The sequence below is a fragment of the Monodon monoceros genome, unplaced genomic scaffold, assembly GCF_005190385.1.
Source record: "Monodon monoceros isolate NGI ecotype Baffin Bay Population unplaced genomic scaffold, NGI_Narwhal_1 Super_Scaffold_21, whole genome shotgun sequence".
Classification (NCBI taxonomy): domain Eukaryota; kingdom Metazoa; phylum Chordata; class Mammalia; order Artiodactyla; family Monodontidae; genus Monodon; species Monodon monoceros.
In genome coordinates this window covers 62105517-62133183 of record NW_021703778.1, presented here as the reverse complement: position 1 = coordinate 62133183, position 27667 = coordinate 62105517, and the positions used below count along the sequence as shown (strand labels likewise).

General features: G+C 36.0%; 1 protein-coding gene across 2 annotated transcripts in view; it reads left to right on the top strand.

Annotated features, from left to right (window-relative positions):
• Nucleotides 1-27667, top strand: part of ADAM10 (ADAM metallopeptidase domain 10) — a 111161-nt gene that overhangs the window by 14665 nt on the left and 68829 nt on the right. The window contains exons 2-3 of one of the 2 annotated variants that reach the window (XM_029237638.1): nucleotides 14040-14190; nucleotides 25775-25893. In XM_029237638.1, coding sequence (XP_029093471.1) covers nucleotides 14040-14190; nucleotides 25775-25893 — 270 coding nt within the window. Of the gene's footprint in view, nucleotides 1-14039; nucleotides 14191-22584; nucleotides 22731-25774; nucleotides 25894-27667 lie in introns of those variants that run through there. The other variant, XM_029237639.1, reaches the window with a different exon arrangement.

Sequence of the window (27667 nt, the reverse complement as noted above, 5' to 3'; positions counted from 1 at the left end):
CCCCTTATGAGAATCATCTTCAGCGTTATAAGCCACGGTTATGACTTTTTTTTTTTGAGATTATGAATCATGATGAAGGCTGTGGAGGGGGAACAGCTAGTGAGGGGGGTGGGTGAGGGGTGGAACATTTTGAGCAGAAGAGTGACACAATGTAACTTTATTTGAACATTATAACTCTGACTGCTGTGTGAAAAGTAGACTGTCGGGGGTGGGGGGCAAGAGTGGAAGCTAAGAGGCCAGTTATTTGCAATGGTTTTTGATTGTCTAGAACCTTTTGAACCTTGCTTTGTTTGGCACATTTTCAGCCTTACGAATTCCATCTCCTTAATTTAGATTCCCCAGCCTTTCAGTTGCAACTAGGACACAGGCATGTAAACTAGTCTTCTGAACTAGGCTCCTCTAATCAGAAGCATCACTGGAGACCTGGATTCTGAACTGAGCAGACATGTATGCTTGCTGAAGTTTTGCCAATAGTGTGCATCTTTCAGACTGTTATGACAGATTTTTCCCTAGTTGTTTTAAGGTTGTGTTTCTGGTACAAAAGTGGGATTGGAGAGGCAGGACGGTGTTGGTGTTTTTCACAAGGTATTTTTGGGGTAATTATGGTGTGTACTGCTGCTGCTTGGGATACCTGGATAATCTTAAGGAAGATAAAATGAGGAGGGTTCCAGTATTATTGTCAAGTAGTAGAATATTACTTCAAGTAATAGACTATTGTATCAGAAGTATGGGAATTGATTAAGATCATAATGGAGAATGCTTTAGTGTTTATGGAAAAATCTGTAAGTTCTGGGTCAGGTTTCCTGTGTAGCCATTTGCATGTTGGGATCACTGGTTGTCATTTACTCTTCTATATCCCCCCAACTTTTACTACTTATGTCTATCCTATTAACAAAAATATACTTCTGAATAATGAGTCATTATAGGATGCTTAATAGTTTCTTGGAGGTGAGTAGAATGTTGATTTTATTTATTTTCCTGAAGGGAGGACAAGCTGGACTATTTTGAATTGTCTTTGTTTTAGATTCTGGATTTTTTTTTTTTTTTGAAAAAGTGTATAACTTAGGGAAGAGTAAAAGAAAGGCCAAATACCCATATGCTTACCACTTTGACTCACCATTTTTCTTTAAAAAAATTTTAATTAGCTTTATTGAGGTATAATTTCCATACAATAAAATTCAGTAGTTAATTTTGAGAAAGGTATATAGTTGTTTAACCACCACCAACATAATAATAATAATAATAATATAGAACATTTACACTAACCAGTAAAGTTCCCTTGTGCTCTTTGTAGTCAATTCAGAATCCTGATTTCCCATTTGATTTCTTCTTTGACCCAAGGGCTATTTCGAAGTGTGTTAAGTTCTCAATATTTGGGAATTTTTCCAAGTATCTCCTATTGATTTAATTGCACTGTAGTCAGAAAACATACTCTCTGATTTCAGTCTTTTAAAATTTATGGAAACATGCTTTATGGCTTAGAATTAAGGTCTATCTTGGTGAATACTTCATGTGCCTGTGAAAAGAATATATACTCTATTGTTGGGTGGACTATTTTGTAAACGTTAATCAGGTCAAGTTGTTTGATAGTGTTCAGTCCTTATTTTTTGTCTACTTGTTCAGTGAGGAATGTTCATGATTTCCAACTATAAATTACAGATTTGTCTACTTTCAGCTCTGTCAGCATTTTTAATTTTTAAAAAATTGTATTCCTCGTTCTTTTTTTAAAAAAAATATTTATTTAGGCTGTGCCAGGTCTTAGTTGTGGCCCGCGGGATCTTCGTTGAGGCATGTGGGATCTCCAGCCGCGGCATGCGGGATTTTTTTTTTTTTCTTGGTTGCGGCATGCGAACTCTTAGTTGCGGCATGCATGCGGGATCTAGTTCCCCAACCAGGGATTGAACCTGGGCTCCCTGCACTGGGAGAGGGGAGTCCTACCCACTGGACCACCGGGGAAGTCCCCCGTCAGCTCTTTCTTCACATACTTTAAGCTCTGTTACGTGATGCACATTTAGGATTGTTACGTTCTTTCGATGGGTTATGAAATGTCCTTTTTAAAAAAATGTATTTATTTTATTTATTTTTGGCTAAATTGGGTCTTCGTTGCTGCACACGGCCTTTCTCTAGTTGTGGAGAGTGGGGACTACTCTTTGTTGTAGTGCGCGGGCTTCTCACTGTGGTGGCTTCTCGTTGCGGAGCATGGGCTTTAGGTGCACGGGCTTCAGTAGTTGTGGCACGCAGGCTCAGTAGTTGTGGCTCACAGGCTCTAGAGTGCAGGCTCAGTAGTTGTGGCACATGGGCTTAGTTGCTCCGCGGCATGTGGGATCTTCCTGGACCAGGGCTCGAACCCATGTCCCCTGCACCGGCAGGCGGATTCTTAACCACTGCGCCACCAGGGAAGCCCCTGAAATGTCTTTTTTTAATCCCTCTTTTTTTTTTTTTTTTTTTCCTTTAGTTTGTTTGCTTTAAAGTTTACTTTAATAATACTGTAGGCACTCCAGCTTTCTTGGATTAGGGTTTGGATGGTATAACTTTTCCCTTTTTTTTTTTTTTCGCGGTACGCAGGCCTCTCACTGTTGTGGCTCGCCCGTTGCGGAGCACAGGCTCCAGACGCACAGGCTCAGCGGCCATGGCTCACAGGCCCAGCCGCTCCGCGGCATGTGGGATCTTCCCGGACTGGGGCACGAACCCGTGTCCCCTGCATCAGCAGGCAGACTCTCAACCACTGCACCACCAGGGAAGCCCCCTATTCTTTTTACTTTAACTCATCTTTATTTTTGTTAAAGTATCTTTTAGACAGCATGTATTAACATTTTCTTTCTTGAAAAATAAGAAAATGATTTTCATTTAATTATGTTTAAATCATTAACTTTTAATGTAATTATTGATAAGATTGAGTTTAAAACTACCATCTTACTGTTTGTTTTCTGTTAGTTCTATCTGTTCATAGTCCTTTTTACTCCTCTTTTTCTATATTCTTTGGGATTAATTTGCTTTAAAAAATGATTTCATTTTATCTCTGATATTGGCTTATGTGATGTACCTGCTTAGTATATATTTTTAGAGGTTGTTCCTAGGGTGTACAGCATACACCTGTAACTTAAAAATGTATACCTTTAAATAAAATACCACTTCATTTATAGTGTACTTTCATTTCTCCTCTCCTCCATTGTGCTGTATTATCATACATTTTAATTCTATGTGTGTCATAAATGCCATAGTACATTGTGTTTCTTGAACACAGTCACTTAATTTTGAAAGAGATTAAAGAATGAGAGAAGAAATCTTTTTTATTTTCTCATTATAGTCATTGTTCCTGTGTCAACACAGGTTTGTGTCAGCACAGGTTTCCAGCTGGTATATTCCTTCTGCCTGAAAAACTTCCTTTAACATTTCTTGTAATGCAGGTCTACTGGTGATAATTGTCAGCTTTGATGTCTGAAAAAGGGTTCATTTTACCTTTTTTTTCGTTCATCTTCATTTATGAAAGATATTTTTATTGGGTATGGAATCTTAGGTTGACAGGGTTTTTTTTGTAGTACTTTAAACATGTTGCTGAATTATCTTCTGTCTTATGTAGTTATGCTGTCATTTATACCTTTGTTCCTCTGTATGTAATGTGTCTTTTTCTGTAGCTCCTTTGGTCCTAACCCACCAGCTGATTTTAAGGGTTTTTTTGTCCCTAGTTTTCAGCTGTTAGCCCATGATAACTTTTAATTTCTTTGTATGTTAATTCCATCATCTCTATAGTCTCTGTTTCTAATATCTGATTTTTTTCTCCAGTAATATGAGAAAAAGACATTTTCCTGATTCTTTACATGCATGGTAATTTTTGATTGGATGCAGATCATTCTTGATTTTTACTTTTTTGTGTGTGTTTGATTTTTGTCTTGCCTTTAAACACTGTCAGATATTTTTTGGTGTACAATTAAACTACTTGGAATCAGTTGAGTCCTTTGGAAGATGGCCTTTAAGCTTTGTTAGAGTGGATCCCAAACAGCCTTTAGTCTATGGCTACTTTTGCCCCGTAAATAAGGTGATGTATTCCTGAGGGCTCTCCCCAATGCTCCGTATATTACCGGTCTTTCTTCTCTGGATGGTGGGAATATGAACACTTCCCAGCCCTATCAATATAAACTTTTAAGATTGTTCTGCTTACTCTTTTTGTGGTTTATTTTTTTGGCCTGGGATAGTTGATTCTCTCACATGATCAGATATGAATCTGCCAAACATGTAAGGGGAACCTTCTTTAGATCTCTGAGCTCCTTTTCTGTTAGCTTCCTTTTCTTTGGCACTCTGACCCACAAATTCTAAATGCCTGGCCTCTGAGAACTCAGATACGTGGCTCCTCAATTCAGCAAGACCAGCAGGCTCTGTTTGGGTTCCTCTACCCTGCATGTTGACCTGAAACTGCCTCTGGGTAGTTAAGTTGGGCCAATTGTAGATCTTATCTCATTTGTTTATCCTCCAATGTATTTTGTCAAGTTTTCTGAATGTTTGTGGTGGTAGGTTAAATTTAGTTCCTCTTACTCCATTATAGTCAGAAGTGGAAACTGATAGCAGTTGTGTCCTTTTTCTTTTTTGTCCCACTCTGAATCACCTCAGTGAAAATTATGCGTGTCATTTTACTCTTAAGTACTTCAAAGTACATCTCCCCAAATTCAGATTATTCTCCTACTATATTACCACAGTGTTGTTGTATTGAAGAAAATTAACAAGAATTCCTTAATATCATCTAAGACTGATTGATTCCAGTTTGTCCCGTATTGTTTCTAAGTGTTTTTTGTTTCCCTTCTCAGTTGGTTTTTTTTCTCTTTTGCTTTTTTTTTTTTTCAGTATTTTTGCTCTGGTATGTTTCGACATGTTCATGGTGGTGTGGCTTTTCTTTGTTCTGTCATTTTTTTTCTGTGATAGAATTTGTGTTTTACCTACTTTTGTGCAGTCAGGACTCATGACCATATACAACCTTTTTGAGAATTCCAGGGCTCTGTTCTCTTGAGATTTTTTTAAAAAGTGAATTGTATGGCTTATGAGGGTTAGGGGCAGCGTCTGGAGTTCCATGTGCTATGCTTTGACACTTTCTCATTAGAGTATTCTGTTTATTTCCTTGGCTGCTTCTTTGAAAGATTATACCATTAGGTTATACCCAGTGTTGTTTTAGTACACTGGTTCTCTTGAAAACAAGAAAAAAAAAATCCTCTGATTTGTAGCCATTTCTAATTTCAGTAGCATGAATACTCTACCCATGGCTGATTTTAAGCTACCAACATGTCACTGAACACAGTTGGGAAGAGAATTGGCACTCATGAGTCCGTATCAGCTAGCCCTAACACACACTAGTTATATCCATTTCTTACTTGGTTTTAGTTCTTGAGGATTTTTTTTAATGTGGGAGGGTGGGCTGCTTTTTATAGTTGTTTTTTCCCATGGTTTTCCCATTGTTTCATTAAGTATTGGAGGGAGAAACTGCATAATACAGTTTCATTTAATACGTTTTTTTTTTTGGCCGCACCATGTGGATTGTGGGATCTTAGCTTCCAGACCAGGGATTGAACCCAGGCCTCAGCAGTTAAAGTGCTGAGTCCTAACCACTGGACCACCGGGGAATTCCCTCATTTATTACATTTTCTTCAATAATTTTTAAAGTATTACCGTGACCATATCATAAATACTGATATTTAGGCACAGTTAACAAAGAAACATAGGTCTTTTGTAGAAGCTGATACTGAAGTGGACTTGTTAACTGTATGTCCCTGGGTAGCGTTTTTAACTTTCCCATTTAAATCCAGTGAATTATGTTTTATCTCAATTATAAAGATTCTGAACGTCATCACTCAGATCCTTTGTAAGTGAAGGTAAACATTATGTTGCTTCATAAAATTCCTTTGTGTGTGGCACAGAGAAGAGATGACTTTGTTTAATAACTCTCCCAGAAGTGTTACATCCGTTCAAATAATTGAGCCGTTATCACATGTGCTTCACCAGAACAGCCATAGTTACTGTTTTAAGTTATCAGAAGTGGCAAAATGCTTTATCTGCATTGTGACTTAAAAAGTTGACTTTTTGGTGCCGAAAAAGGAGTGGAGTTCCTTAGTACAACTTCCCCATTCTTGATTTTTTCTTGATATTTTATCTTGTGTGAGGTATTTTTAAAAAGCCACATATAGACTCAAAGATATTTTTAAGGAATATGGAAGATGCATTGGTACAATATATAATTCCATTATTGAGTCCTGATTTTTAGAATTTCCATACTGGGAGGTTTTATTTTCTCTTATACGTTGGGTTCACTATATTTTCTATGCTAGTTGTAAGATAGCTTTGGATTCTAGTTTCAGACTCCATTTCTGTCACCTCTTTTGAGAGCAGTGCATTCAAGAGTATGGTGAAGTGACTCAGTATTTTATTTTATTTTATTATTATTATTTTTTAGGAGTCAATTTTATTTTATTTTATTTTGAATTTTATTTATTTTTTTATACAGCAGGTTCTTATTAGTCATCCATTTTATACACATCAGTGTATACATGTCAGTTCCAATCGCCCAATTCATCACACCACCATCCCCACCCCCTGCCACTTTCCCCGCTTGGTGTCCATACGTTTGCTCTCTACATCTGTGTCTCAATATCTGCCCTGCAAACCAGTTCATCTGTACCATTTTTCTAGGTTCCACATATATGTGTTAATATACGATATGTGTTTTTCTCTTTCTGACTTCACTCCTGTATGATAGTCTCCAGATCCATCCACGTCTCTACAAATGACTCAATTTCGTTCCTTTTTATGGCTGAGCAATATTCCATTGTGTATATGTACCACATCTTCTTTATCCATTCATCTGTCGATGGGCATTTAGGTTGCTTCCATGACCTGGCTATTGTAAATAGTGCTGCAATGAACATTGGGGTGCATGTGTCTTTTTGAATTAATGGTTTTCTCTGGGTATATGCCCAGTAGTGGGATTGCTGGGTCATATGGTAATTCTATTTTTAGTTTTTTAAGGAACCTCCATACTGTTCTCCATAGTAGCTGTATCAATTTACATTCCCACCAGCGACTGAGTATTTTAAATTGAATGGTCTTTTCATGCTAGGCTTTGTGCTAAGCAGTTTACTTGCATTTAAGTTATTTACTTTTGTCTCTATTTTACAGACAAAAAAAAAAACCCTGAGATTTTAAAAAAGTTTAATAATTACCCAGATCATGTAGTTATGGTGAGGAAATGTCAGAGTTCAAACCTAGTTCTGTCTTTATTCCTGAATGTATGGCCTCAATTTGTGTATATAGGTCTCAAAGACAAGTGTGAGAGAAGGCAAAAAAGGAAGTGGAGGAAAGGGAAGAGATGGTGATGACTATGAAAAATTTACTGAGCTTTCACTGTATGGTAGGCACTTTGCTGATTGCCACACATGGCTTAAATCATTTAATCATTGTAACAGCCTTAAAAAAGAGGTATTCTACTTCTCTGTGTTTTTCTTTCTTTTTTTTTTTTTTGCGGTATGCGGGCCTCTCACTGTTGTGGCCTCTCCCGTTGCGGAGCGCAGGCTCAGCGGCATGGCTCACGGGCCCAGACGCTCCGCGGCATGTGGGATCCTCCCGGACTGGGGCACAAACCCGTGTCCCCTGCATCGGCAGGCAGACTCTCAACCACTGCGCCACCAGGGACCCTTACTTCTCTCTGTTTTAAGGGTGGGAAAATGAAGTTGAGTTTTCCACTTGATCAGGGAAACAAGCTAATAAATGAAGGTAATGGGATTCAAACCCAGAGAATTTTTTTATTCTAATAAGAAAATGCTTGCCATAAAATTTACTATCTTAACCGTTTCTGGTGTACAGATCAGTAGTGTTAAGTATATTTACCTTGTTGTGCAGTCTCCAGAACTTAAACCCAGATGACTTAAGAGTTTGTATCCTTAACCATATAATGACAAGCAACTGACTGCATAAACAGAAAATTTAGCGATGGAACATTTAGGCTTTATGCAATACATTAGGCGAGAAGCAATGGTTTTTAATACACTGGTCACCAAGTGGTGAAGGACAAGATCCCCAAGAGAGGGGAAACAAATGAAGCGAGACCTATGATTGTTCCAGCTTTCTGCCTGGAACGAATTTCCATCTGCAATTCATTCGTGCTACAAGAGGGAACCTAGGTGGAGACGAACAAACTCTGAGTTGAGATGGAATGGGACCAAAGCAGCTAGAGTTTGCAGACAATATCAAAATGAAGGGCGCTATATAGAGAGAGAATCCCTGAGATCTGCAGAGGGTTCCCCTGGAGTGTTTGGCAGAGTATTGATCAGTGTGTATACGTGAGGAAATTACCTGAGGCCAGTAAGAAACAGTGCCCTATGTTCACATAGTGCAGGAAATAGTACTTGTTCTTACCGGCCAGGTGGGAAAAACTCATGCCATGATTTGTGGAACATTGCATAGAGTACTCAGATATGTCTTGCCCCAGTGGTAGGGAATAAAATTAGCCCTACACTGAACCCTTCTCCAGACCCATGTAACAAGTCATAAAGGCAAGAGCCAAAAGGGTCAAACTTTCTAACTACCTTTACTTTGTCCTGTAACAAAGCCTAAGAATATTTATAAGAATATAAAAAATGTGCAGCCCCTACAAGGTGAAATTCACAGCGTCTGCCATCTATTCAGTGAAAGATTATGAGACATGCAATGAAGCAGGAAAACACAATCTGTAATGAGAAGAATAAGCAGTCAATTGGAACCAATCCATAACTGTCATGGGCATTAGAATTAGCAGACAAGAACATTAAAAGAGTTATTACAACTGTATTTCATATGTTTAATAAGTTAAATAGAGACCTAAAAGGTATAAATAAAACAGACGGAAATCTAACTTCTGCAGATGAAAACTACAGTGTTTTCAATGGAAAGCACACCAGATGGCATTAACAACAGGTTAGACATTACAGAATATTATTGATCTAGAAGACAGCAGTAGAAACTATTCAAAATGAAACAGGGAAAAAAAGAATTTTTGATAAATATGAAAAAACCCATCAGTGGGCTGTGGGAAGAATTTGAGTGACCTAATATACTTGTAACTGGAGTCCTTGGGTGGGTGGGGGTGGGGAGAGTGAAAAAAATTGAAGAAGTAAGAGTTGAAAAATTGTAAACCCACAGACCCAAGGAGTTTACTGAAACTAAAGCTCAGTAAATATGAAGAAACCAAAGCACGTCAGAATCAAATTGCTCAAAACCAGGATTAAAAAGGAAAGTCTTAAAAGCACTAGGGAGGGAAAAGACACATTATATTCAGAGGAGCAATGGTAAGGATGACAGATTTCTTGTCAGAAGGAATATGGGTGAAAAGAGAGTGGAGCAAGGTTTTAAAAATATTTAAAGAAAAAATACGAACTTGTCGACCTGGAATTCTGTGCCAGTGAAAATATCTTTCAAAAATGAAGACAAAAATAAAGACTTTGAGACATCCAATATCTGGAAGAGCTCTTCACCAGCAGAAGAAATTTTAGAGCAAGTTATCTAGGTAGAAGGAAAATGATACCAGATGGAAGTATGGATCAACATGAAGGAATGAAGAACCCTGGAAATGAGAAATAGAGATTTTTTTCCTTGTTACCTAAATCTCTTTAAAAGATAATTGTCTGTTTAAACCAAAACAATAACAATATATTATGGGCTTTATAAGACACAAGTAAGTAAAGTATATGATGACAATAGTCTAAAGACCAGGAGGAAAGAAGTGAAAGTATAGTAATGTCAGGTTCTTATACCTGAAGTGTTATAATATCATTTGAAGGTAGGCTAAGTTAAAGATGTATACTTATAAGCCCTAAAGCAACCACTAAAATAACCAAACGGAGAGTTTTGCTAATAAGCTAGTGAAGAGGTAAAAACAGAATCATAAAAAACTAATTAGTCCCAATAAAGGAGAAGGGAGCAGAGAAAAGATGGGACAAACAGAAATAAATAACAAGATGATAGACTTAAACCTAACCACATTAGTAACTACTTTAAATGTAAATGATCCAAACACTCCAATTAAAAGGCAGAGATTATCAGATTGGACAAAAAGGCAAGACCCAGCTCTATGCTGCCTACTGTGAACTCACATTAAATACGTAGGCACAAATAGATTAAAAATAAAAGGATGGAAAAGAGATATCATGCCAGTCAAAAAAAAAAAAAGAAAAAAAGGAGTACTATATTAATATCAGACAAAGTAGATTTTAGAACATAGAATATTACAAAGAATAAAGAAGATCATTTGATAATTGATAAAGGAGTGAATTAATCCAAAAGGCATAATACATAATAATCTTTGACATTTATGCATGTAATAATAGAACTTCAAAAATCAATTAAGCAGGGCTTCCCTCATGGCGCAGTGGTTGGGAATCCACCTGCCAATGCAGGGGACACGGGTTTGATCCCTGGTCCGTGAAGATCCCACATGCTGTGGAGCAGCTAAGCCTGAGCACCCCAACTACTGAGCCTGAGCTCTAGAGCCCACGAGCCACAACTACTGAAGCCTGCGTGCCTAGAGCCCGTGCTCCGCAACAAGAGAAGCCATGACAATGAGAAGCCCATGCACTGCAGCGAAGAGTAGCCCCTGCTCACCACAACTAGAGAAAGCCCACGTGCAGTAACGAAGACCCAATGCAGCCAAAAATAAATAAAATAAATAAATTTAAAAAAAGAACAACAACAAAAAATCAATTAAGCAGAGAACTGCAAGGAGAAATAGAAAAAGTCATAATTACAGACAGAGATTTCAATACCTTTCTCTCAATTATAGAACAGGTAGATAGAAAATCATGAAGGGTATAGAAGACTTGAACAACACTGTCAGCCAGTTGACCTGGTTGACATTTATAAAACACTGTACTCAATAAGTGCAGAGATTGACATTTCTAGAACACTCATCCATGAACAGCAGAATATACATTCTTTTCAAGTGTGCATGAAACATTGCAAGGATAGACCAAATTCTTGGTCATAAAATAAGTCTCAGTGTATTTAAAAGGATTGATGTCATACAAAGTATGTTCTCTGGGTATAGTAGAATTAAATTAGAAGTCAGTAACAGAAAGATAACTGAAAAATTCCCCATATTTAGAATCTAAATAACAGACTTCTAAATAGCACATGAATCATAGAAGAAATCAAAAAGGAAATTAGAAAGTATGTTGAACAGAATGAAAATGGTAACACAGCATAACAGAATCTGTGGGATGTTGCTAAAGCAGTATTAAGGGAACATTTATAGTACTAAATACCTGGATTAGAAAAGAAAAGTCTTAAATCAATGGTCTTTACTAAAAAAAGAAGAGTGATTAAACTCAAAGTAAGCAGAAGGAAAGAAAGAAATATCAAAGTAAAAAATAAAAAAATAGAAAGCAGAAAAATAAGGAAAATCAAAGGAATTACACGTTGGTTCTTGAGAAGATCAGTAAAATCAGTAAATCTCTAGCTATCCTGATCAGGACCAAAGAGTGAAGATACAGATTACCAATATCAGGAATGAGGGAGGTAACATCACTATAGTTTCAAAAGATATAAAAAACATAATGAGGGAATATTATGAACAGCTTTATCTCCATAACTTCAACACCTTAGGTAAAATGGACAAATTCTTACCAAAGGTCACTCAAGAAGTAGATAACCAGAATAGCTGTTTATATATCAAATTGATGTCATTAATAACCTTTCACAAAGAAAATTCCAGACCAAGATGGCTTCACTGGTGAATTCTATCAAACATTTAAGGAGGAAATAATACCAATTCTACATACATTTGTCTAGAAAATTGAAGAAGAGGTAATACTTTCAAGGTCTTTTTTTTTATACTGATACCAAAACTTGACAAAGACAGTCCAAGAAAATTACAGACCAGTGTCTCTCATGAACATAGCTAACAAAAATTCTAAACAAAATTATAGCAAATTGAATCCAACAGTATTATAAAGCATAATACACTATATTCAAGTGGGATTTATATCAGTAATGCAAGGTTGGTTTAACATTAGAAAATGAACAATTTTTTAAAAATTGAAGTATAGTTGATTTGCAATGTTGTGTTAATTTCTGCTATACAGCAAAGTGATTCAGTTATACATATATATATATATATACACACACACATATACATTCTTTTTTTATTCTTTTCCGTTATGGTTTATCACAGGATATTGAATATAGTTCCCTGTGCTATACAGGAGGACCTTGTTGTTTATCTGTTCTCTGTGTAATAGTTTGCATCTGCTAACCCCAAACTCCCACTCCACCCTTCCTCCATCCCCACATTTGGCAACCACAAGTTTGTTCTCTATGTCTGTGAGTCTATTCTGTTTTTCAGATAAGTTCATTTGTGTCATATTTTAGATTCCACATATAAGTGATACCATATGGTATTTACCTTTCTCTTGCTGACTTACTTCACTTAGTATGATATTCTCTAGTTCCATCCATGTTGCCGCAAATGGCATTATTTTGTTCTTTTTTTATGGCTGAGTTGTAGTCCGTTGTATATATGTACCACATCTTCTTTACCCATTCATTTGTTGATGGGCATTTAGGTTGTTTCCATGTCTTGGCTATTGTGAATAGTGCTGCTGTGAACATAGAGGGTGCATGTATCTTTTTAAAACATTTTATTTAATTAATTTATTTAATTTATTTTTGGCTGCATTGGGTCTTCGTTGCTGCACGTGGGCTTTCTCTAGTTGCGGTGAGTGGGGGCTACTCTTCATTGCAGTGTGTGGGCTTCTCATTGTGGTGGCTTCTCTTGTTGTGGAGCATGGGCTCTAGGTGCACGGGCTTCAATAGTTGTAGCATGAGGGCTTGGTAGCTGTGGCTCACGGGCTGTAGAGTGCAGGCTCGGTAGTTGTGGAACATGGGCTTAGTTGCTCTGCAGCATGTGGGATCTTCCTGGACCAGGGCTTGAACCCGTGTCCCCTGCATTGGCAGGCGGATTCTTAACCACTGTGCCACCAGGGAAGCCTGCATGTATCATTTTGAAATATAGTTTTGTACAGATGTATACCCAGGAGTAAGATTGCTGGATCGTATGGTAACTCTATTTTTAGTTTTTTGAGGAACCTCCATACTGTTCTCCCTGGTGGCTGCACCAACTTACATTCCTACCAATAGTGTAGGAGGGTTCCTTTTTCTCCACACCCTCTCCAGCATTTATTATTTGTAGACTTTTTAATGATGGCCCTTCTGACTGGTGTGAGGTAGTACCTCATTGTAGTTTTGATTTGCACTTCTGTAATAATTAGTGACGTTGAGCATCTTTTCATGTGTCTGTTGGCCATCTGTATGTCTTCTTTGGAGAAGTGTCTATTTAGTTCCTCTGCCCATGAAAATCAGTCAATTAATTTTCCATATTAATAAACTAAAAAGAAAGAACCATATAATCATCTCTTTAAAAATTTATTTACTTATTTTTATTGCAGTATAGTTGATTTACAATGTTGTGTTAGTTTCAGGTGTACAGCAAAGTGATTCATTTATACATATTTTATATATGTGTATTTTTTCAGATTCTTTTCCCTTATAGGTATAATTCCCTGTGCTATACAGTAGGTCCTTGTTGGTTATCTATTATAATCATCTTAACAGATGCAGAAAGAGTGGGTGACAAAAGTCAACACCTCTTCCTGATAGTTTTTATCAGCAAAGTATTAATAGAAGATAACTTTGTCAACCTGATAAAGGACATCCTAGACAAACCTATGGCTAGCATCAAAACTTGTGTGTGTGGTTAAAATTCCCATTATAATAAGTTTTTAGGGACTTCCCTGGCAGTCCAGTGGTTAAGACTCCATGCTTCCACTGCAGGGGGCACAGATTCGATCCCTGGTGGGGGAACTCATATCCTGCATGCCACACGGCATAGCTAAAAAAAAAAAAGTATATGAAAATAAAGTCCTAGTATTAGTGAAACAGTTTCATATTTATAGATATTTGAATAATCATGGAATCATATTAGAACTAGAATGGGCCACAAGATGACATTAATTTAAATTGTTTATTTTTTATAGGTCAGTATGGAAATCCTTTAAATAAATACATTAGACATTATGAAGGATTATCTTATGATGTGGATTCATTACACCAAAAACACCAGCGTGCCAAAAGAGCGGTTTCACATGAGGACCAGTTTTTACGTCTAGATTTCCATGCTCATGGAAGGTGAGTAAATTTATGCTGACTGTGTCTGAAGTTCCCATGTATTCAATCTATATTAAGAGAAGAAATTTATACCCTTAATTTTCCTTCTCTAATGGAAAGGTCCCCATTTGGAAATTCAGCCTACACTGAAATTTGGTGTATACATTAAAAAATGTTTTCTTTTAAAATGGATTGCCCTTTTTATGTTGTTAAGGAAACAGTCACATTTAAATGTTTTTAGGTTTATGAATCAGATCCTCTGTTGTATTATCAGAGGATGTGTCTTTAAAGAAGAGTCTATGTTTGTGGTTCAGCTCATTTTATGTGTTTTATGGCCTATGTGTCTGTTCTCTGGTGCCGAGAGTGAAGATAGCTAGTTGTAGGCTATTAAGTAAGTCATTTAATTTCTCATTAACTGAATTTTATCAGCTCTAAAATGACAACTTGTAGACAGATGACCTACTGTACTGCTTAATTCTCAGACAGAATTGTTAAGGAATAAAGAACAGGGAGCCAAGGGAGAGAGGTAAAAAAAAAAAATCACATTTATTTAGTCCTGTTGTGTTCCAGGTACAGGATGCTTTATATGCATTTTCTTTTTTGATCTCTCTACACCCAAACAAGGTAAATCTTTTTATATCCAAGGAAACTAAGACTCACAGAAGTTAAATAACTTCTTTAAAGTTACGTAGCACAGATTTTACCTGGACCTGGCTGATTCAAGACCCCGTATTATTTTTTTCTTTGTTTGTTAGGAGTACTCAGATACAAAATCTTCAAGTATCCTTTGTCAGATTCTCTGCCTTGCCTGCTGTAATGAATAAGTCTATTCCTTTTGTACTTTTTCTACAGTTGTAACCCTGATTTATTATTCACCTCCTAATAGGTTTCCCAGCTTCCATTCCATTTATCATTAAAGCTATACTATGTACTGCTACAAGATGACTCTTCCTTAAATGCTTCCTTTTTCATGTCAGCTTAGTGCTCTAAAGTCTTCAATTAATGATTGTTAGCCAGATTTCTTAACTGGGCTTTCAAGATTCTTTGTAAATTAACTCAAGTCTATTCTAAACTTACTTTGTTCCACTTCCCCATATTGTGTCTGTTTCATTCAGAATGAGCTTCTCATTGCTGAATATACCATGTACAGTTTGTTTCCTGTATTATTTATCTTAAATTCTGATCATCTTTTAATACACAATTCAAGTTCTACTTCTTTGAAGCTTTATTTACACCTTCCTCTGAACCTTTAAATTACTTACCTGTGCCTTTGGCATTGGTTCAGTATCTCTTCCTTTTCATGGGTGCATTTCTTGTTTATTTTTCTGTAACTGGTTTTTCTTCCTCACAGGCAGACACATGCTACTATTTAGTGTGTGCTATTTGCCCTTATATTATAGACAAGAAAGATTTTAATGGATGAAAAAAATCAGATAATAAGAACTGCTACGAAATAAAGTATTTTGCACATGGAAATAAATGCATTCCTTAACTTAATTTCCATATTACAAAACAATGATCATTATAGAAAAAAGTACTTTCAAGTTATAAAATCTACTTTGTTTTGAAGGAAGAAAAAATTCATTTCAGGATCTGTTCTAGATAAAAATTTTAGTGATGGCAAATCATGTAAATTTTTACGACCCTTAACCTCAGAAAAAATTTTAATTACCCATTCTTTATTGGTACCATGAAATAATAAGCAATCATTAAGCCTTCCTAAGTTTTTAGTAACTACCTCAAAGTAAATTTAATGCTGTATTGCAAATATCGTGTGACTGCCAAAAGGAAAAGTTGAGATTCTAGCTGCCTTTGGTTTGGATACCACATTTCTATTACATCATTAGATTTTTATTAGCTCCATTACATAATTCATATTGAACATATGGCAAAACCAAATCCCTACCTCCTTTTGTTTTTTTTTGGTACATGTGTGAGCGTAACTGAGAGAGAGTGTACAAGTACACGCTGTTATTTAGTTATTCTGATAGGAGCTGCAAGATGTGCGTAAGTCATTGTGTAAGAAGAAAATGTGATATGGTGCTTTACAGATCAAATGCTGTAGATATTCAAAGGGAGGAGGACTTACTTCTAGCTGAGGCTCTCAGCAAAGGACCTGGACCCAGGAAATCTGATTCTGTATATTAGTGATTATCTTAGATACTTTTAACAGAAATCTGTTTAATTAACTATATACATATACTACATTTTCTAGAATAGATCTGAATTCAGGAATTTAATTTTGTTGTCTCAATTATTATACTTGTATATTCACACTGTCTCAGAGTTTGTGTCCTATAACATGGTTATTGTAACTATCTTATAACATACCTTAGTTAAAAATGTGATGATCTCATAGTTTTATTTCTCCCTTTCCTTGAAATAGGCCTACAAAAATGACCTTGATAAATATAATTATAGATTTCTTGCTAAGTTTCTTCTCCTTCTCCACCATATACAAAATGTTGGTTTTGGGTACTAGCACAGCCTCTCTAGGGTGTGGGTATGTGTGTGTGTGTATGTGTCTTTCAGTATTAAAATCATTCTTTGTTCTGTTTTATGCCTAAGCACATGAACACAATTCTTTCAACCTGGCTTCCACGTTTCCTAAATAAGAAAGGGTGGATCACATCCCACGTTTACAAATATCAGTGTTAAATGAAGGAATGTCGAGATTCTTTAAGCCTAATGTCCATTCTTGAGAATTCCATGAAAAACCATTGCTCTTTTTTTTCCCTTCCAGTTTTATTGAGATATAATTGACATATAGTACTGTACAAATTTAAGATGTATAGCATAATAATTTGACTCATATACATCATGAAGTTAACATTTTTTTTTCTTGTGTGTATATGTATTTTTAAACATTTCCTTCATGTTTTGTTTTCCATTATATACTTTGGACAGTCAACTTTATTTTCTGGTCTTCTCACGACTTTGCTAACTTTACTGCCTTTCATAGATTTGCGTTTGAGTAGGAAGCTACTTAGTAAAGAACTTGTGATTTTTATAGGAAGTATAATATATGTATTGAAACAGTCGTAAACTGGGTAGAGAAAGGAGTACTGTGGTGATTTGGAGCCTGAATGGTGTTCCCTTCTGACTTGGCATGCGTTATCTAGAGATTCTTTTGAGCCTTAGCTTCCTCATTAGTAAAACCTTGAAGTTTGGATGAGATAATGTTTAAGGCCTCTTCCTGCTTTAAAGTTCTACAAAATATATTAGTAACATTCAAGTAACTAAATTAAAAAGAACTCTCAAAACACTGTCTAGTCAGTAATAAACTTTTTTATGCTTCTGTGTTTAATTGTTTAGGTACATAATCAATAAATCAGAAATTGTTTCCATCTAATATGTGATTTGTATATAGTGTAGAAGATACCAAAATTTTATCTAAGTGCAGTACGATGTTTTGGAGTTTTTTTTTTTTCTGATTTTGATAAGATAGTTATTCCTATAGCCTTAACTGTACATTTACGAACTGTTCATAATAAATGGTCAGATAATTTGATTTGAAGTTTCTTTGCAGTTTGAGACTCAAGTTCTCCCTGCCTCTGAAATGTGAGGGTATCAAGGATGTGGCCCAGGTAACCTGTAAAAGGCATAAGTATTCTCTTTGGGTCCTGACTGGAGCTGGGTTAGTCAGGAAGTGTCTTGGACTTTATCTTTGACATATCATGAGTAGCGTAGCAGAAACCCAGGATGCTTTTAACTCCATAGACAAACCAGCACACTTTAAGACACAGAAGTGAGAATCTAGGGAGCACAGATAGATGCCAGCTCATAAAGAAGAGCAACAGAATAAATTAGAATTGTGTAAAAATGCTATTGTTATGGATATGGAAAAACAAAATAAAAAAAAATACTGACCTGACACTGAAATCTGTTCCAACAAGATTTGAGCAAGTTTGAGCAAAATTTCCTAAGGGAAAATGGTATTTATTTGTACCTATTTTATGTCAAGTACAGTGCCCTTTAGCATATACTTTTGTTTAAGTATATTTCATACCACTCTTTGTCTCAGCAGTGGATTTTCTAGGATATGCAATTCTTAGTTATTGCCTGATTGCCTGATTCCTCGTTAAACACAGAAATTAGAAGGCTAACAAATATGTTTTTTAAAACTCTGAAGGCTACACTGGCTATTTGAATTACTTACTGAAATAAGAAATAGCAACTGAGTTGTGTTCACGTTAATTCTGTGTTGAAGAAGTTAAATTGAGAGCTGATGATGGTTCTGAGCTTAGCTTCTTTGATAAGATTTTAACATGAAATATCATTTTTATTTTTCATGTTTTTAAGCACTAACTAGGGTTTATGTTGAAGAGAGGGAATGAGTTTTAAAAAACTGAGCTTCCTCCTGTTTTGAAAAAGGAATGGAAATAAGAGTGTAAACGTATTTTTCTTTTGTTTTTTAATTTAATTTATTTAATTTATTTTTGGCTGCCTTGTGTCTTCGTTGCTGCACGCGGGCTTTCTCTAGTTGCGGCAAGCGGGGGCTACTCTCTGTTGTGGTGCACTGGCGTCTCATTGTGGTGGCTTCTCTTTGTTGCGGAGCACGGGCTCTAGGCATGCCGGCTTCAGTAGTTGTGGCACGTCGGCTCAGTAGTTTTGGCTCACGGGCTCAGTAGTTGTGATGCATGGGCTTAGTTGCTCCACGGCATATGGGATCTTCCCAGACCAGGGGTTGAACCTGTGTCCGCTGCATTGGCAGGCAGATTCTTAACCACTGCGCCAGTAGGGAAGTCCCTGCTTCTCCTTACACAGGATAAATTTGCTTATTTTTGCTTGAGTTTTAGTTTCATTTTTATCTTCTTTGGGAGCTCTTGAGGAATCTCGTATATGTATTTTTGCTTATTTGAGGTAATCTATCTACCTCAGGGCCATCAGTAAAGCCTGGAACTGTGTTTTTCAAACTGTAGAACCCTAGAATTTCTTTGGAGGTTGCCTCAGGTTCTTCCCAATGGGCCGCAGGTGGGCTGACTCTGCCCTTTCCCCTTCTAGCAACCTGTTCTATTTTATCCTTTTTTTTTGGAGGAGGCGGATAGTGGCTTCTTTAAGATAATTTGAAAAAGGACTTTGCTGTTTCAAAAAGTATACTAGTGGAAGTAAACTAGATATTTGACTCATAGTAATATTTGCTGTTAATACTGGCAGCTTGTCTTACAAAAATAGTTTGAATGGAGAGTCTGTCAAGCATCTTTATTAAGAAGAAGGTGAATGTTACAAGGAAAAGAATACCTAGAAATGTCACGGATGGCTATTAAGTACTGTTTTATTTCTATGAATCACTACCCAGGTCTACCATAAACCTGTTCCATTTAGACTCGGTAGACCCGTCTGGGACTGCTGGATTACAGACATACTTGGAAGCAAGGTTTTTGCTCTCAGGTTTCTTCCCCCTGTTACCAAGGTACTTGATTAGTCGAGGCTTTTTGTCCTAATATGACTTCAGTTCAAGGGATGAACCTTTAACTATTGCTGTTTTCTTCTGAGAGTCAGGGCCATATTATCTTTAGCCTAAATAACTATCATATGGGAAAAGGCAACTTCTTTTCACTTTATATTCTTACTGTTCTGATATATAGAATGGTACCTCTTTAATATAGAAGGTATATGATCAACCAAAAACTTAAAGAATTATATCCTAGCATAATTTATTTTGTTGTTCTGTACCACAGGTGGTTCTGGTACCTCTGTTTGTTTGTTTAGTTTAGATTTAGAGTGCTTTTCTCAAGCCTTAGAGGGGAAAACCAACTATTATTACCACATGGTACAACTGCATTTTCAAAGCACTGAGGCCAGAGATTTGGAAACTGTTTCATGTATTTTTTCAAATTGCTGTCATTTGTTAGTTGATTTTGCCCTCCTATAATTTTACTCTATTCTTTATAACTTTACTATATGCCACTGAGGAAAGAATTATAATAGAACTACTATAATCAAGATGAGGGACAAAATACTATTGATTCATAGAATCAACATAGTGATTAAATCTAACAGTACGAAAATATTTCCAGTGCAAATGATGTTCCTTATACAGAGCATCTTCCGCCTCAGAGGAAATCTAAAGTTTATCTTTGATGACAGTATACTATATTATAACAATAAAAAAAAAGAGGGCTTCCCTGGTGGTGCAGTGGTTGAGAATCTGCCTGCCAATGCGGGGCCACAGGTTCGAGCCCTGGTCTGGGAAGATCCCACATGCCGCAGAGCAACTGGGCCCGTGAGCCACAACTACTGAGCCTGCGCGTCTGGAGCCTGTGCTCCGCAACAGGAGAGGCTGTGATAGTGAGAGGCCCACGCACCGCAATGAAGAGTGGCCCCTGCTTGCCACAGCTAGAGAAAGCCCTCGCACAGAAACGAAGACCCAACACAGCCAAAAAAAAAAAAAAATATATATATATATATATATGTATATATATATATATATATACACACACATATAAAAAAAGAGAACTAAACTTACTGAAAGAAACATAGTAAAACGGGATTAATAATCAAAGGGAACTTCTTATGGTGGTGTTGTAAAGTAGAATTTTCAGTGAAATTCAAATAAGGTTATATTTTCACTTCTGTATCTTACTTGCATTTGTTCAAATTTTAAAAGGTGACTTGGTGAAGACTGATAATATTACATACATTAAGACTGCTACAACACTCAGCATATATTAGCTTGACTGCTTCCGGCACATGCTTGAGAGGCATTCGTGGTATGATTGAAAGCAAGATGCAGCAACCAAATACTAGCGTTCTAGTCCTAATTCTAGTCTTGTGACCTGAGTCATACCCTTTGATAAAAATATTCATCGTGCTTCCTTAGCAATGTTACTGTGAGGACGGGATGCAGTAATATGTGTGAAAGTGCTCTGAAAACTGTAAACCTATATAAATTTAAGAAGAATGTTATAATCTCATCATTATCATCACAATACTACTATCTCAACCAGTTCTCTAGGGGCTTTTGCTGCTAGGAAGGGTATCTCTGCCTGCACAATTTTATTTTATACCCTAGCTTTTGGGAATACAATGATTTTTTTTTAAAATGTTTATTTATTTATTTATTTGGTTGCGCTGGGTCTTAGTTGTGGCTCGTGGGCTCCTTAGTTGCAGCTCACCAGCTCCTTAATTGGTGCACGTGGGCTCCTTTAGTTGCAGCAGGTGGGCTCCTTAGTTGCGGCATGCAGGCTCCTTAGTTGTGGCATGTGAACTCTTAGTTGTGGCATGCATGTGGGATGTAGTTCCCTGACCAGGGATCAAACCTGGCCCCCTGCAATGGGAGTGTGGAGTCTTAACCACTGTGCCACCAGGTAAGTCCCAGTACAATGATTTTTAAAAATTTATTTATTTTTATGGTGGAAAAATAACATGTAACTTATTATTTTAATCATTTTTAAGTGTACAATTCAGTGGCATTAGGTACATTCAAAGTGTTGTCTAACTGTCACCGTGATTCATTTTTAGAGCTTTTTGATTATACCAAACAGAAACAATAACTTCCAATTCTGCCCTCCTACCAGCCCTTGGTAACCTGTGTTCTACCTTCTATCCCTAGGAATTTGCCTATTCTAGGTCCTGCATAACTAGAGTCATATAATATGTGGCCTTTTGCGTCTGGCTCCTTTCACTTAGCATAACGTTTCTAATGTTCATCTGTGTTGTAGTGTATCCGAATTTCATTCCTTTTTAAGGCTGAATAATCTATTGTATGTATATACCACTCATATGTACATCTTTTTTTTTTTTTTTTTTTTTTTGGCCGCAATATGCGGCTTATGGGACCTTAGTTCCCCGACCGGGGATTGAACCTGGGCCCTTGGCCGTGAAAGCGCGGAGCCCTAACCACTGGACCACCAGGGAATTCCCCATACATACATCTTGAAATCCATATGTTGATGAATATTAGAATTTTTTCTGTCTTTTGGCTATTATGAATAATGCTGCCACACACACTGGTGTACAAGTATCTGAGTCCCTGATTTCCATTCCTTTGGGTGTATACATAGAAGTAGAATTGCTGGATCATATGATAATTCTGTTTAACTTTTTGAGGAACCACCAAACTTTTCCCAAAATACAGTGATTTTTATAAGGCAGTGTTCACTGTAGTTTTTCTGACCTTTGGGCCAAAAGTTTAAGCAATTAAAGAATCAGGTTGGGACTTCCCTGGTTGTGCAGTGGTTAAGAGTCCTCCTGCCAGTGCAGGGGACATGGGTTCGAGCCCTGGTCTGGGAAGATCCCACATGCTGCGGAGCAAGTAAGCCCGTGTGCCACACTACTGAGCCTGCGCTCTAGAGCCTGCGAGCCACAACAACTGAGCCCGTGAGCCACAACTATTGAAGCCTGTGCGCCTAGAGCCCGTGCTCTGCAACAAGAGAAGCCACTGCAATGAGAAGCCCGCGCACCGCAACAAGGAGTAGCCGCCACTCACTGCAACTAGAGAAAGCCCACGCACAGCAACGAAGATCCAATGCAGCCAAAAAATAAATAAACAAAATAAAAAGAATCAGGTTATATTTTCAGATGATTTTTTGTTCAAGGCTTGTTGAGAAATTGGGAAGGTAGGATGTGTTCATCAGCTAATTATTATTATTACTTTATAATGTGTTGTCTGACAGGACTATTGCAAAGAATTTGCAATTTATATAAATATTAAAATAGTGTAAAGATATGAACTATCAAACAGATGGTAGTGGAATTAAAATTAGAGAACTAGAATCCAATGACTTAGTTAATGGAATAATATACCCAGCTTCTGATTATTCATTTGTAGTTGATCTGTTTCATGGATTGTGACAGAGTTTAATTCAGTCTGGCTTCTTCTACCATTTACCTGCCTTCCAGGCTCACCCTTGTTCCATTCCTTCTTTGTTTATATAGGTTTCAGATGCACATTAATTTTGATATTAATAGAGCAGTGCATCTTGGGGGTATGATGTAAATTTGATTTTTTGTTTTATTATCTATGTTGCTTCTTGACTGTGCATAATTGAAAACTGATTTTATATGTGGTTTCAATCCAATTTAAATCAATAGTGAGAATAATGTTTTGTATATATGAGATGATTTTCTTATGAAATCAATATCAAGATTAGAAGGGGCCTACTTCAAGTGTTCTTAAATTCTCTCTGTTACAACATCCCTCTAGGATTGCTATCTGCATAGACACGTAAAGTGATATAAAACTATTGTTTTGAGTAGGGATTGCAGCATAGATTGTTCTCATATTGAACTGAAATGTCCTTTCTGAAGCTTTTACCATTTGGGGGGAGGGAGATATAGAGTACTAACGCTGCTGCTTATAATGATTTTAAGGTAAAACAGTTTTGCTGAATAATAAATCCTGAATGACAAACATATTAAGCCCTTGGATTTTTACTGCTTAGTCTGTTTAACAAAGATGCTCTTTTAGAGGTGGTATTTATATAGTAAATTAAAAGTGTATATAATGATAAATTAATGATTTTCCAAAATGTGATCCTTTAAAAAATAATGTGTGTATTTATACTCACATTTATGATCAAGAATTTCATGTCTGTTAGTTGGTTAAAAGGAATTTTATGAAAAGGATATACAATAAGAATTCAGGAAAGATTCCTTTTTGTTTAGGATTGTCTTTTTTTGACTTTGTGGAGTTCCCATTTAGAAGATGTGTTTGGCTTTGTTGATTACTTGCTGCAGTAGATTGGAACGTTAAGGTTCTAAGGATGTCTTTCCTAGCCTACAGTCCTTGCCACAGTAGTTGGGAAGCCCTAGGAGTTTTTTGGTGAGAGGTTTAGGCAAGTGGAAATGAATGCAGCTGCAAAATAAAAGGTTGCCAATACAGGAAATTAAGGGAAAAAGATAAAATAGTGTTCAGAAAGGGTGACACTATGAAGGTAATGGTTATTATACCCAACTGTTGACCCCTATTTACTTGAAAAATGATTTGATTTTTTTCTTTAAAATCAACATTATTGAAGTATAATTTACATAAAATATATTCATTTCAAGTGTATAGTTTGAGTTAAGTTTTGACAAATGTATACACTTGTGAACCACCATTCAAATCAAGGTGTAGAACATTTCCATCAGAGCAAAAAATTCCTTCATTCCCTTTTGCTCTTAGTCTCTCCATCCTATGCAACTACTAATCTGCTTTCTGTCACTAGAGATAGATTTTGCCTATTCTAGAATTACATATATATGGAATTATATATACTGTGTGCATTCTTTTGTGTTTTATAAAAGTACCTATTTTTAGTAGTTTGATGATTTTATTGCTGAATAGTTTGCTACTGTATGAATAAGCCACAACCTTTTTCTCTCTTTACTTGCTGATAGACATTTAGGTTATTTCCAGGTTTTGGCTATTGTGAATAAAGCTGCTTTGGACATTTGTGTCCAATTGTTTGTGTGGACATATATTTTATATTTTCATTTCTCTTGGTATAGAATTGCGGGTCATAGGGTTTTTGTATGCTTACCTTTATAAGAAACAGCCAGTTTTCCAAAGTGATTGTACCATTTTTTACCTCCGCCAGCAATGTGTCAGAGTTCAAATTATTCCACATCCTACTAACATTTGGGGGTTGGCTAATTAAAGACTTTGGTTCATATTCACTGAGTAGAAGTTGTGTTATATGCAGACCTTTATGGCAGTTATAAAGGAGACTTGATATAGTTTTTAAAGTTAGGTAGTGATAGCTACTTTACTACCCTTTACATCTCCTTTGTGCCAGGTACTGTATTAATGACTTTACATACGTTATAATCTCTAATCCTTAAAATTGTTCCAGAAAATAGAATGTGTTATCTTCATTTAATGGACAGGAATCCTGGGCTAGCAAGGATTTACTAGGCTTAAGATTTTGATTCTGAGTTTGATTCTAAAACCCTAGATTTCTTTATTTAATTTTATTTCAGTATTTTGGTCTTTCCTTTTCCTTTATAGAGGACAGTTAGAATGAGTATAATTTCAGCTAATATCATGGTCCTTTGGGTTTGGGATCTCCAAATTGAACTGAGAAAGGTCTAAAAAGAATTAGAAGAAGATGCCCCAGGGAAAAATAAAGGAGTTGTAAAGTTTTCTGTGTATGTGTGTCTGTCTTTCTGTATGTGTGTGTCTGTGTGCGAAAGAAAGAGCATGCATACTTGCTTGTCTGAAAAGAGATGTTAAGTATCTAATTAGATGGCACTTCCTTATGTATTCTCTTATCTGAGTTGTGAATTATAGGGGAAAATGGAAAAGCTGCGGAATTACTAGAGAGGGGAGACAAGTAGTGGTGAATTAACAGTAATTGGGTCAAGAAGCTTGCTTGTATCTTCAAGTAACTTAGTTGCTGTTGGAATGATCTTGTTTCACCATGTGAGAATCGGTCTGTAGGCATTTATTTTTTTAATATATCCCTAGATGATTACTGTTTAATTGTATGTGAGTTGTATCACAGTGTTAGCTTGAATTTTAGAGCAGAATTTTTATAAGAAAACCTTAGCCAGTTATTTCCCAAATAGACAAATTGTGTGAAACAATTCACATTTTGAAGCTTTTTTTTAATTTAAAAAATAATTGTTTAAATTTGGATCCTTTTAATTTCATTTTTTTCCTTTCCTACCCTGTTTGCAGACATTTCAACCTACGAATGAAGAGGGACACTTCCCTTTTCAGTGATGAATTTAGGGTGGAAACATCAAATACGGTACTTGATTATGATACCTCTCATATTTACACTGGACATATTTATGGTAAGTTGAACCTTAAAAGAACCGTGTTTAATTTTTTTCTATACAAGGAAATATATGCATTTTGAAGTATAGGCAAATATTTCAGAAAGATGGGGTAAATCCTGGGGAGATTTGAGTGTATTGTGAAGAGCAATGGGCTTTGAAGAATGAAGTAATTCTTCGATCAACCTTTACATATATGTTTAGTATTGAATTATGCAGCGTCTGACTTCTGAAAGGTATGAAGTTTTGACTCTCATTACCTCCAAACTGTTAGGTTTTTAAAAAAATTTTAATGATTTATATAATTTTCTGATCTTCCAAGCAAGGAATTAACAGTAACTTAACTATGTTTTATAACGAACTGTAAAGATTATCTTAATAGCCAAAAATAATGTGACAAAGTCATCCATAGGAAAATCCTCCCAGGGCCTTCCTTCCTCTGGATCTATTTGCTTTTTGTTCACAATTCTAATGAATTTCTCTTACTACACCAGATTTTAAAAGGTATCAGGGAGATGGGGGGCACACTTATTAGCCCAATAGAAAATTACATCTGTCAGCTTAGTAATGTAGGGAGAACAGAACAATTGATGGAAGTCGTAAAAAAGTTAAAAAAGCAAAGTCTTCTGTAGGTATTAGGGGCAAAATATCATTGAGTTACAACTGTACGTTAATAAATACTCAAGATGATCCTATTTATTAAGAGTTATTAAAGTTAACTGAAAGTTAAATTTTATTTCTACATATTAGAGAGATTTCCATTCAAAATCCTGACTTGAAAAATTAAATGCTTTGAGAAAGGTTTCTTATTTTTTTTTATGATGATCGGTAAATGAGACATTTCTGTACTTAAAATTTCTTATTTGTAGATCAAGCATAGTTAAAAAATTAAAAGTTTTTTTGTATTCTTATAATTCTTTAATGGAAAAGGAAAGTGTTTTTCCATAGGTCGAGATTTCTAATGTTAGATTATAGTTTTCTGTTATTTTCTTGATCATTTATCTTGCTGGGCAAGTAACTTAGTAGTCTCCCAGTACCCCCCCCCCACTTTTTTTTTGGTAGGTGATAGTCAAAAAGCATACAAGACTAAATGAGTTTGCAGATAAACATCATATCATTTAAAATACAAATGTCTTGGACTCAGCTTCAGTCTATGATTAACTTAAAGTCAACTAATTACTGTTAATCTACAACTTAGAAATTGCAGAAAGCCTGATTTTTGTTTTAATGAGAAATTTTTGAATGGCAAATTTAACTTTTAAAGCCGTCGCCTAACTACCCACATCTTCTTATCATTTGATGTTTGGTACTCAGCTTTTCTTTATGACTGTATTAAAAAACAAAACTACCTTTTTTCTTATAATTTTCTTTCCCTAAAGAAGTATAATTGATGGGATACTATCATGAACCTTTTTCCAATATCTCAGAAAGAATTGTTGGCATATTTTGTTCAAATTGCTTCTGAAATATTTAATACTGTCTTATTTTTTAAATGTATTTATAAAACCTACTGGTGGTAAGGAAGCTAAAAGGTTCGTGCAGAATATGTTAGGTGGGAAAGGAACTTTTTTTCTTATGGCAATTAGAGTAGAATTTCAAAAGATACTTTAATATATTTTGAAAGTGTATATTTTATCAGTGTATCTGCTTGCCTCTAAGTTTATTTAAGTCATTTTTTTGAATGACTATTGCATGCATGCCAGGCACTGTGCTAGGTTCTGGGAATTTGATTGTCAGCAAGACAGATGTTCCATTTTTCATTGTTGTTACTATATATATACTGTATGTATTT